This window comes from Podarcis liolepis, assembly GCF_965112155.1.
Source record: "Podarcis liolepis genome assembly, chromosome: 2".
NCBI classification, from domain to species: Eukaryota; Metazoa; Chordata; class Lepidosauria; order Squamata; family Lacertidae; genus Podarcis; species Podarcis liolepis.
Window position 1 is genome coordinate 35,377,423 of NC_139555.1, and position 12,325 is coordinate 35,389,747.

The 12,325-nt window shown below is 43.7% G+C and overlaps 1 protein-coding gene across 5 annotated transcripts in view; it reads left to right on the forward strand.

Moving 5' to 3' along the window:
• Positions 1-12,325, forward strand: part of UNK (unk zinc finger) — a 50,521-nt gene that overhangs the window by 30,493 nt on the left and 7,703 nt on the right. For 4 of the 5 annotated variants that reach the window (XM_083487516.1, XM_083487514.1, XM_083487518.1 and 1 more), the window contains 5 exons: positions 1,138-1,312; positions 3,303-3,404; positions 5,710-5,898; positions 9,354-9,535; positions 11,494-11,751. In XM_083487516.1, the coding sequence (XP_083343642.1) occupies positions 1,138-1,312; positions 3,303-3,404; positions 5,710-5,898; positions 9,354-9,535; positions 11,494-11,751 (906 nt within the window). The remainder of the gene's footprint in view (positions 1-1,137; positions 1,313-3,302; positions 3,405-5,709; positions 5,899-9,353; positions 9,536-11,493; positions 11,752-12,325) is intronic. The other variant, XM_083487515.1, reaches the window with a different exon arrangement.

Below are 12,325 nucleotides of genomic sequence, written 5' to 3' on the forward strand. Positions count from 1 at the left end.
TTCTGATAAAATTGTACACAATTATGATTATATGATGCCACTGATAATGTATGAGAAGTGTTCTGAAAGAATCAAAGTTGTCCTTCATAACTGCAGCATACATTTGTTTTGGCACTTTGTTGTATATTAACACTACTGTGAACTGCCTTGAATGTATATTGATATAGAAGTCTGTGGTATAAATTATATATATATGTAGAGAGAGAGAGAGACTTCTCTTTCCCAAGGGAAATGAGGAAGAGAGCCTGTTATGTGCTTTTCAAGGCTCAGATTCTACTCTGAGTCTTGAAAAGTACAGTGGTGCCTCGCAAGACAAAATTAATTCGTTCCGCAAGTTTTTTCTTCTTACGAGTTTTTCTTCTTGCGAAGCACGGTTTCCCATAGGAATGCATTGAAAATCAATCAATGCGTTTCTATGGAGACCGTCCGGGGACAGAGGGGAAGCGCCGCACGCCTTCCCCTCTGTCCCCGGACCTGTTTTAAAGCAAGGGAAGGGGCAGCGGGGAGAATCGCTTCTCCCCGTTGCCGCCCCTTGGTTCAAAAGGGGTCCAGGGAGAGAGGGGAAGGCGCGCGCGCCTTCCCCTCTGTCCCCGGAGATTGCGGGGCTGGCAACGGGGAGAAGCGATCTTCTCCCCGCTGCCCCTTGCTTCAAAAGAGGTCCGGGGACAGCGGGGAAGACGCGCTGCGCTTCCCCGCTATCCCCGGAGCTTGCGGGGCAAGCTTCGTTTTGCGAAGCAAGCCCATAGGGAAATGCGTCTTGCGAAGCGGCTAAGAAAACGGAAAACTCCTTCGTCTAGCGAGTTTTTCGTCTTCCGAGGCGTTCGTCTTGCGGGGTACCACTGTAGATAGAGCTGGAAGAGAAAGCGGGAAAGGGTGCCATTCTTTCAACTTCCTCCTTCAGAACTATTTACTTTTTTTGGGAGGGGGGCAGCAAAAGTTACCACCCTCTCCATCTCATGATGGAAGGGTAAGTGGGAGAGGAGGCTTTATGGGCACCAGGGAAAGTCCTCAAGAGTTCTGTTGGGCACATGAGCACCATGTTGGCATCCCCAGAGCTAGGGACTTGCTCATACACTTCTTAAATTGCATGCTGAGAATGAATTATCCAGTGTTTAAATATATGTCTCCCTCTTTCAGGATATACTGGGGATTCTTCCTGTTGGCAGCCCACTGACATCTAGCATCTCTTCTAGTATCACTTCTAGTTTGGCAGCAACACCGCCAAGTCCAGCAGGCACAAGCAGTGTCCCTGGCATGAATGCAAATGCCCTTCCATTCTACCCAACCAGTGACACAGTGGAATCTGTGATAGGTAATACTGCCTATACTCATGGGGGCCAGCTCTGAAAGGGAATATAATCAGCCTGGGAAATAGGAGCATGTTGTAGATCTAGATACCTGGGGAGTTTTTGCAGAATCCCATCTTTCTTTTAGAGGCAGCTAATATGACATACATAGTCTTCCATGCATCATAATTTCAGCTCTGAATTATATAAAAATGTGTCAATGTGGTGAATTGGATATTATGATTGCTCTGAATTTTTTGTGTAGTGAAATTGATGTCTCGTTTGCTATCCTTCATCTTACTTTATGCTTGCTAAATTTACAGATCACAAATTTGGCCCAAAGTGCTACTGTATTGGGCCAGTCCAGGACTCTATTTAATTCATGTGACAGGTGTAATTTGTGGTTGAGCAACTGTTTTCATAAATTTTACAAGGATGAAACTCGGATCTGTACACATCAAGCAGAAGTCCATAGCCAGTCTGTGCCTTAGGTGAAGATTTAAAAGGACCTTGTTTATACTTCCCTTCCAGGGTGTGGTATGTCACCATATTTTAATCTCCTGATTTCCCAAGGAGATTAATAGCACATATTGTGCAGAGCAGGCATTTCCCTTTTTATTTTCTCCTCAGGCACAACTTTATTTACTATTTTTTATTATTTCTAAACAGGGGATATATAGTGTTGCTTCATGTTGGCCTCTCATTGTCCAGATACCTTATTATGATTGCTAATGGTTTATGTTCTATAACAGTGCTGTGCCACTACCCTCCCAGAAGGAGCACCATTGCTGCTTACTGGGATGGTGCAGGGGCAGCGTGGAGGCAGGATCAGGGCTTGGATTGGCTCTGCCAGTTCACCCTTCCAACTCCAACCTCACTGCTACCCTGCCCATCCCAGAAGGCAACACTGACGTTGCTCCCAGAAGGGCAGCAGAGTGACCCCGCCCCAGCCACTTCTGCCTGGAATGATAAAAAACCAAGAGAGAATTCCTGGCTTCGAAATGAAAAGTTTGCAGTAGTGTGGTGGAGGACAGGAAGGGCAACTTCTTTAGCCCCAAACAGGCTCTTGTTATACATTTCAATAGGCATCCTGTGGGGAATTGCAGTCTTTTTTTGTGAAAGGCTCGAAAAGCAACCTTTTGGAAAAACGCCAAACCACAATACAGGCTTTGGAGGAAAAAGGGGCTGGGGAGCAACCATTTCCATACAGAAAACTGTGATCTATTTTATGGTCCGCATTTCTGAAGTAACATGAATATAACACATGCCATACTTTTCTTTGAGAGACAACATTAATGGGGCATATTTGCTGGACATATTAAATTGGCTAGAAATGACACTTGGGAAGAACCTGTGGAGGCTTGCTTCATTTCATCCCAACTGGCAATGCCCATGCTATGTATCACTGATCCATTGTTGGGACACTGCTGGCTATAGCCTGCTTCCTAGGGTATTCTAACCCATCCCCTTTCCCTGATGCCCCTCACCTGACTGCTGCACTCGACCCCCTTCTTTCCACTGCCATACCTGCACCTCATTCCTACTGCCCATCTCCTCCTCCACTGAATTGCAACCCAAGTCACTGCTCCATTGTGGAATTCCTAAAAGAGGGAAATTCCAATCACCATGCATCATGGATACCCAGGTTACTAGGTGACTGGGATGGGCACCCTTCATTCAAGCTGTCCTTGGATGTATTTCTTCCCAAAGTCAAGCTGTACAGCAGGTGTCACTGGATGATCTGTTTTGCATTGCTGTTTATTTCTGGTGTCAATCTGTGGGAAAGAACCTGATGCTGAAAGCTTTTAGGGCTCAAAAACAATAGAAAGTGATATGAAAAGCTGCCTTGTTTAGACAACTGTTGACAAATGGCAGTATTGTACAGTGGGGAGCAGGGCCCTATAGATCCTCCTGTCCAGAGCAGTGTCATCTCTGCATGTAGGCTCTTTGGGCTTCCCTATCCCTTGAAGTTGTTGGTCCTTTTTGTATTATATAATTGGTGCCTCTGTCTGGCAGAGTCTGCCTTGGATGACCTGGACCTGAACGAATTCGGAGTGGCTGCCCTGGAGAAGACATTTGACAGCAGCTCGGTGCCCCACACGAGTGGCATCATGATAGGTACATGAAAGCAACAGAGCTTTCTTTGATCTTCTGCCAAGCAGGGTTCGCCCCATCAGCTGGCTGAAGCAGCCTAACAAGCTCTCAAAACCAGTCCTAACATTATATGTTGGTATGCGGCCAATGGGAGACCTTGGAGCAAAAGGGCTCTCATTGACTAGCAGATTGGAAATTTATTCCACTGGTTTCAGATGTCCCAGTTATGTTTATGAAATTGACATGGCTTATTTGACACACTAAACATGTTTATGAAATTATGACATGAACATTTCACGGAGGGGGGGCGGGAAGTCATTTTAAAATAATGAGAAACAAATTGGATTGTTTTCACTGTTCTGCTGTCACAGGACCATGGCAAGACATTATCGCCACACATTGACAAACTACCGCATATGTATCTCATCATTTGTATGTGGTCATTTCAAACCAGCGTCCATTTTGTGTGTGTGTCTGGTTGCTCAGGTGAAAATAGTCCTTACAACCTTGGTCCCCTATTGTAAGACTCCCATAATGCATTTACTCAGGTTGTTGTTATTTTTTGGTGAACTAAGCCACATGCAAATTGGTAGGTGCGTGACTCGCTATTTCCGCTCATGCTGTCTGAACTCTGTCTCTGAATGGCATAGCCATCAGCTTAAACCTGATCCTCCATGGTGCCAGATGTTGTATGTTGCAGACCATTGCAGAATGCTCCGCAATGGCCTTCCATCAATACACAATTCTATTTCACCACATCCTGCCCTCAATATTGGTTCAGATTTGAGCAGTAGCACAAATCAGAATGACTTTCCACATACCCAAGTGATCAAGTCTGCTTTCACAAAAACCAAAGAGGTAGAATTCAGCATGAGACAATTCTGCACTGGTATTGTGCCTATGCTTATTCTGGCTAAAACAATTTGGAAGTGTTTACGGTGCAGACATCACAGTTCAAGATAGGAGTCCAAATAGGGTCCAAATAATGCTTTTCATGCAACATAGACACAGTGTTGGTTCCCGTGAAGGTAACTGCCCTTTTAATGATGGTTGCAAAGACTGTGCTCCTCAGATTATCAGTAAACTGATTGAGGGCTCTAGTTTTGTGGGCAGCACCTTGTATCACAGTCCTCCTGAGTTGACTTAGAATAACACGTTGGTTACGTCTATTGTAACTCTGCCTAGGTTAGAAGGAGGATGGAGAGTTCTATGGCATGTAAGAGTCCCTCCCCAGGCCATCCTAGAAGCACTCTAATTTCTGAATCTAATTTCTGAACTGGTGCTGCTGTGCATTTTCAAGCTTTATAAACATGAGGGGTAAAAACTGAGTTTTCAAAGAATGAAACCTGAGATTCTTATTATTCTGACAACATTAGCAACTCCCATGCTACTGAGTTTGATTCCTCTGAGCTCCTCTGTTGTTCAGATTGGGAGGTGATTTCCCCCATTCTCTTTCCTGTAGATCTAGCAGAAATAATTATGGTGTTGAAATTTAATGATCTGATCTTCTCAGACATCTTTTTACTGAAGAGTATAGTTTTTTACAGGTGTATTAAAAATGAAGGTTGTAATTTGCCCCATTGAATTTGTGGCTTCTCCCTTGACTTTGAATATCGAGAAACGGCCCCATTTGCTGTTGTTTAACTGATATTAAGAACATAACTTACATCCCTAATATTGGGGTTGGGGAGGGGTTTGAACTTACAGAAATATTTTTGGCAGGATATGTAATGTGATGGGGAAATATATTTTTAACTAGTACAATAGCCCTTGGAAATGTAGTTGCTTAATCCATGTGATATGATGGACACATGTTTTCTTGTTCCTGTGAAAAGAGTCTTAAAGATGCCCATTATCACCATCGCTGGCCACTTCTTTGTTTTAGAGAAATGCAGCCTCTTGCACTAATAAACAGTGGAGATAGTGCAAAAGCAATTTAGTTTAAACATGCATAATTTGAATTAGTTTATTGTCATTGTGGAGAGACAGATGAAAAAAGCTGTCTAAATGCCTCTCTTGACAGTCCCTTAAACTCTTAAATGACCCCCTTGTATGTTGGAGTACAGTTGACACTGTCCATATGTCCTATTTTGCACAGTTAACACCCAAGAAAGTTGCTACTGTACCTTCCTCGGCCAGAGGAACAGTTCTCATAATGCTCTTTCTGAAGGTAAAGAGGGATGGAAAGTGGAGAAAACCCCCGGACTCCCCCGTCCTTTACTGGTGCAGAGAGTGAAGCAAACACCTGCTGTTCAAATTCCTGTGCTGTGCTTCCACTCATAACTCATGGCTTCTACATTCCCATCCTTTCTGTGTGTTCTTTGTCCAGGTGGGAGTTTGCTGCAAAGTTCTGCTCCTGTAAATATCCCTGGGTCCCTTGGAAGTTCTGCCTCCTTTCACTCTGCCTCTCCTTCTCCACCGGTCAGCTTATCATCGCATTTCCTCCATCAGCCCCAGGGACACTTAAGCCAATCAGAAAACACATTCCTGGGGACATCAGCTTCTCATGGATCATTAGGTAAATGCCCAGTGCGTATGTGAGAGTGTGCATGTGAACATGTACATACCTGTCTATACCATGTAAGTATTTTCCTTTTATCTTAGCTTTCATTTAAATGTCCTCATTTTGTGTTGCCACCTAACATATCTTGTGCCCAATGCCTATCAGATGAGGAAGAATTCACTAAGCCTAAGGACATCCCAGAAAGAATTTCCCTGCACAAAATAACCAAACAACAGATGAGTTAAAATAGTTTGTGACATCCATACAACAAAGAGCAAATGTAGCAAAACACATTAGGAAAAGTTAAGCAAATTCCAAATGTGTAAGGATGACCCAAGAGTTAAATTCACAGAAGGTAGACTTTCTGCAGCTAAGAGAAGGAGGCAGATAGTCTCAACAGTAGCTCAGTAGATGGATGAGCATATATTAACCACAGCAGTAGCGTCTCATCAACAGAGTTGCTGCTGTTTACCAGGAGAGGGAAGGGTAGAGGTGAAGTCAGGGCTGTGTGAACACACCAGCAGGAGCACTGGTTTGGCCCAACCAATTTGTCTGCACAAATCTTACTACCACCTCGCTTCTCCTGGCAAACAGCAGTGACTCTGCTGCTCAGAGGCTGCTGTGGCTCCATCCCACTGGGCAAGACACTCCTGCATTACAGAGTATCAACAATCATAGAAAAAGGTTCAAATATGTGATACCATTCTCAATTAGCTTCTGATGCACTTGGAATAGTTGACTTTTTCAGGTTTAGACCTCTTAGTCATACCTGGTCAGTTATAGCTAACAGACATGAGCTCTGAAAATCAGATACTTGCAAGCCTATCAGAGGCTAAATATTTTATCTTTTCCTAAACAGTTTCCAAAAGACTCCTGGGGTTGTATCCAAAACATTTTTACTTGTACAGTGGGACTTCTCCCTACCCCCTTTGCTCCCTAAATCTGTTCTAGGGGTTTCCTCAACCCTCCAGAGTAGATTTAGGGAGCAGAGTGACAGGCAGGTTAAGCATTGGCTCCATTTAAGAAGACATGATTATACAAATGAATCTTTACAACCTGGGGGGTAGCTATAGTATCTATAAATGGAAGCACCTCAGAAAATTCAACACTTGGCATTTGCTGAATGTCCTATGGACGGTACAGCATAGAAGTGTGCCTGTCTCTGGTAAAGAGGTTTAAAGTCTAGGCAGGACACACAGGAGAGAATAAGGTAAATGACAAAGCAGTGTGCAGGAAGTATGTGGGAAGAATTAAGAACTAGGTACTTGTTTTTATGTGTTTAATCACGTCTTGTCTATCATCTGTATAACCACCCGCTTGGTGCATTATATTGCAAGTGGTAAATGTGTACATGTTTGATTTTATTTACCCTGCCCTTCAACTACTATCAGGAGTAGCTTACAAAAAAATAAAATTATACTAATTTTACAATAAGCATCTTGTGCATGTGTAGACTCAATTCAGATCATGGCCTAATTGTAAGCCAAACCACGGGCATCTGCATTATTGACGCTCATTAGGCTGGCTATCAGTTGAAAATGTGTTTTCAATAAGCAGTTTTGCTATATATTTTTTACTCCTCTATTAAAATGTATTCCTGCAAAAAAATAGCATGCATACATAGAAAACATTAACACAATAGCAAGCCAGGGTCTTTAAATAAAGCAAAACATACAGCATTTTAAGAAGCAGAGTTAGCTTTTATAAGTGATAGAGTATTTTTATTGTTTTATATCATCTTCTGCAGTAGCATGTGCCCTTGACCTGGTTCCTCTGCTGTGACCTAATTTATAACACGGCCATGGCTGGAATCAGGATGAGCTCACACTAGCCATGCTGCTTAATAAATCAGTGTGGTGAGCAGTGCTTTAGTTCCACAGGAAAAACTAAACTGTGATGGGTAATTCAGTGTGAAGAAGAAAGCTTTAATAAAAACACCTAGAATAGTATTGCAGATATTTTTCTACTGCAGCTTATTCTACCGGAGCATATTTTTGTAGGAAATACACTTTATTTTATCTATTTAACAAAATTGGCATGCCATTTGATTGCAGTAAGCCCTCTAAGTGGTTTACAAGAATACATAATTTGTTATGACAGAATAAGAGCAGCAGTAGTGGTGTGTCGGGTGGGGTGGAGCTGCAAGGGCACACTTCTGGCACCAGTGTTGCTGCCTGCGAGTGGCTGGGATAAGTTGAGGCTGTGCAGGCACACCAGCAGGAGCACTCGACTGGCTCCGCTGGTGCTGCCACGCAGCCTGATTTCAGCCTTATCCAAAAGGAGCAGCTCCACCCCATCACATGGAGCACTACTGGAGAGCACTCTCTGTTGCTCCACAGACTTTGTGGATCTATTTGCAACCTACCCTTTGTATGTGTGAGCTCTGGCAGAAAACAGCAGCAGAAGAAACTGTATCCAATTTATTCCCACCTGGTTTGAGATGGCGAGCCATTTTGCATTATTTGGAGCGGAAAAAGCAGGTGTAAGACTCAGCTGGGAACCTCAGCCAATCCCTGCCACTGGGGTTATACAGGTGTTTTTGCAATCATATGTTCGTTGCACAGTACATTTTTAAGCACTCTCATAAAAATGTAAACTGTGCAGTGAGCTTTATTTCTCTTAGTATCAAACTCTGCCTTATTCTAATAAAGAATAATAAAAATCTGAGGGCCAGCTGTTCTGATGTGAAGTGAGCTGGTTCCTCAGGTGAACTTCTGAGTAAGATCAGCAAAGGCACAGATTTGGACACGAAAAATGGCTTAGTGCTGGTTTGTACTGAAGAACTTCACGTGGTGAATAGATCTTAAGTATTGCAATTGTAGATTCTTATACTAATGTATTCAAATCACATATGGGTTTGGTTTGTTAAAACAATTCTAATTCTGATCAAAACAAAATGGTGTAATATTAGAGAAAAATCTTTCAAAAGTAGAAGTGTGAATTGCAAGAATGTTTGGAATAAGATCTAATTAGATTGATTAATGAAGTTACAAGATTAATGGCTAAGGGCTTTTTAAAAACAATCCACACACAGGTTTTGCTGTTTAACCAGGCCTCTGCTTATACTGGCAGTTTCTAGCATATCTGTTTTAGTTGCGCTGTGGCCAGTGTCTCACGCGGAGCTCTTCCCTGTGTGGTGCATCTAAGCCTGTATCTCTCTGCACAGCAGTTACAGGTTAGATGCAGCACAAAGTGCTCAGGAGCACTCTTGGAACCAGCATGCCATGTGTCATATTTTTTAAATGTAGAGAATATTTACCGTGTTGCCATTTCTTCTGTGTAAGCTGGAGTGACAAACAGTAACTCTGCAGGTACATGAATGTCTCTCCCCAGAATCCCCAAATGAATCAATGCCCTGTGAAATATCGAACCATTTCATTCCCTTTCCAAAACAGTGCCGGGCAAGGAAAGGGGTAATCCAGGAATATATGTGACGTAACATTTCCCCCCTTCCTGTCTGCATGAAACAGGTTTAAACGGGATGAACAGCAGCATATGGGAGCACTTTGCTTCTGGAAGTTTTTCACCCAGTACCTCGCCTGCATTTCTGTCGGGTCCAGGTGCTGCTGAGCTGGCCAGGCTGCGGCAGGAATTGGATGAAGCTAACAGCACAATAAAGCAGTGGGAAGAATCTTGGAAACAAGCCAAACAGGTAGCGTCCACTGGGAGGAGTGAGTGAGAGTGGTTTGCCAGGATACTAATGGGCAAAAGCATCCACCTAACAGCTGAATAAATAGTTTGAGGGTCCAAAAATAATATACAAAGTCAGATTTGGTGTGTGTTATACTGTAACATAGTTCCTTCACAGCAGACATGGGGTTTTGTTTGTTTTTCTTTTTTAGCTCTTATCAATGGAGAAAGAAACCGATTGATACCTTAGATATGCTGAGGAGTAGGTGGCAAATTGTAATAGGATTTGAAAATGTTCATGCCAAGGTTGCTAGTGTTCCTCTAGGAGTATTGGCTTTTTTCCAGTTGTATCTGAACACACCTTTCCAATTGTCCCAAGCTTTTTGATTTATGTATCCCCTGAAAATTGATATGCTCACCTTTTTGTAGTAATGCTCTAATTATTTTGAGGTTAGTAGCTGTGCACTGAAAGAATGGTAAGCCCCTCCTTCTGCATTCAAGATGCTTTGTAAATGTTCTCCCTCTGGGGATGTACGTTTCCACCCTGCTCTGGCCAGGTTGGCTAACAAGACTAGGGTGGGTGTGAATATATGCTTTTTGTTAAACTGTTCCCATAACTAGATTGAGACAGATGGATTGCATTTAGTAAATTGTTCCCTGAGCTGGTGTTAGGCGCTGGAGTCAGACATAGGTCAGCAATAAAACAATAAAGCACCCGATTCCAGTGAAGTTAATTCATTATTCAAAGAAACAAAACAGCTCAGTCCTAGTGATCACAGCAACCCTTCCCAGTAGGTCTTGCCCTAATGAGGCAGTTGTGAGGACTGAAAGTCCCTGCCTTCCCTCTGCTCTCCAAGGCTCCTCCTCCGGTTGTTTCCCCACCAGCCTAAGGCTTTGCCACCTTGTATCTCATTGCTCTGCTCTCTTGATTGCTCTGTGTGGTCTGGGAGACCACGAGGGACGGGAGCTGGTTGCAGTAGGAGAGGAAGACTCCCTGGCTTCTTCTGCAGCCTGCCCCTACTCTGCCTCTTGACCCCACTCTGCCTCTGCTTCTGCTTCTGCTTCTGGAGTGCTCTCTGCCACAGCCTCTTCCTGCTCACTAAACCCTGTGGCCTCTTCAGCTTCCAACACCTCCTCCTCCTCCCAGTTTGCTTCCGCTTCTCCCTCTGACCATACGTTGTTGTCCCTGTTGTCCCACCACCAATCCCCTGGCTGTGAGCTTTCTTGCCCTGGGGGTTCCTTTGGGACCACTCTTCTGTATCCAGCCAGTCCATAACAGCTGGGCAGGCAGGATGCTCCACTTCAAAGCACTTAAAGCCATGTAGCTAAAATAACCTATAGAGGAGTTGTGGTAAAATGTGGATACCTGGGCTAGAAAACCTTTGTGTCACTTCTGTGTGTGCGGATTGAAAGGATCTCATTAGCTATGGGGTGTGTGCCCAAAAATCTGTCCATTCCACCTCTGGGCAATTATTGTGCCACAAGGAAAGAACAGCCCAGAGCTGGAGAAGGCTGCCTTTCAAGCTTCGGGGGAACAATTTACTAAAATAATCTATATAAGTACACAACTACTACTACTTTATTTTAACTGCTTTATTATGCTTACAATAATAAAATACCAATTCCTCCCCCATCACTACCAAAATAGATACATAGTGCTTTCTTGCCATGTGAATATATTTTTGAGAAGATAAACACTCTAGGATCCAATGTGTGTGTACACCTTTAGCCAGTACTGTGTGCATAATGTTTGCTTGGGAAATTTGCCATATTTTGTCTCACACTGATTTCAGGAGTTTGTATAGATACAAGAAATCTGCTCCGTATACAAAGCCTTTAAATAGAATGCTGGGGAAACTATTCAAGCTGTGGAGTGAAGCCAAGTGAGGAGATGAGAGAATTCACTTCACATCCTCCTCTCCCACCCCACCCCCACACTGTTTCCCAAATTACAAATGACTTTTCCTTTGGGATACACAGGCCTGTGATGCTTGGAAAAAGGAAGCTGAGGAAGCTAATGATCGTGCCAACACGGCAACCATAGAATGTGAGCTAGCCCGGGAGCAGAGGGAGGCCTTGGAGCTGCAAGTGAAGAAACTCCAGGAGGAAGTGGAGAGGATCCACACTGGCCAGGACCCCCAGTTCCTGCGTTCGCTCTCTGATGTAGAGACCCTCTCCCTCTCCACACTCTATAATCTCCAAAAACAGCTGCGTGCCAACCTGGAAAGAGTTGATAAGGTAGGTCTTGAGTGAGAAGTCTTGTCCCACAATTAACTTAGCTTCCTTTTTTGAATCCTTAATAAAAGCAGCAACTGTTCAGTTTGCATTTTTAATCCGTGGTACATTTTGAACCCCATAGACTTGGCAACCATGAAACGTCCCATTCTTTCTTGGATGGGGGGGGCGTTTTATACTAGAATGCTCTCAGCTAGCAGGCATGGCTTATAACATGGTAATAGGAAAGGGCATTTCCCTCTGGATCAGAGTATGGTATGTCTGGTACCTGGAAGCAAATCCCACATTGGGCTCCCATGTAATGACTTGGGCCTGTAGAATGTGCTGAAATGGCACACACAGACTCCCCATGTTTCCGGGTGGTTGAAGGAAGATGGAAAGGGATTTTATTTGGTAGTACTTGACACTGCCTTAAAAACATTTACGGTCCCATAGCATTGATCTTGGGGGGGGGTTGGGGGGGGAGTCAAAATGTCATCTTGTTTCCCCCACAAAACCTATACTGCACAGGAGCTGCATACAGTGGTGCCTCGCAAGACGAAAAGAATCCGTTCTGTGATTCTCTTCGTCTAGCGGT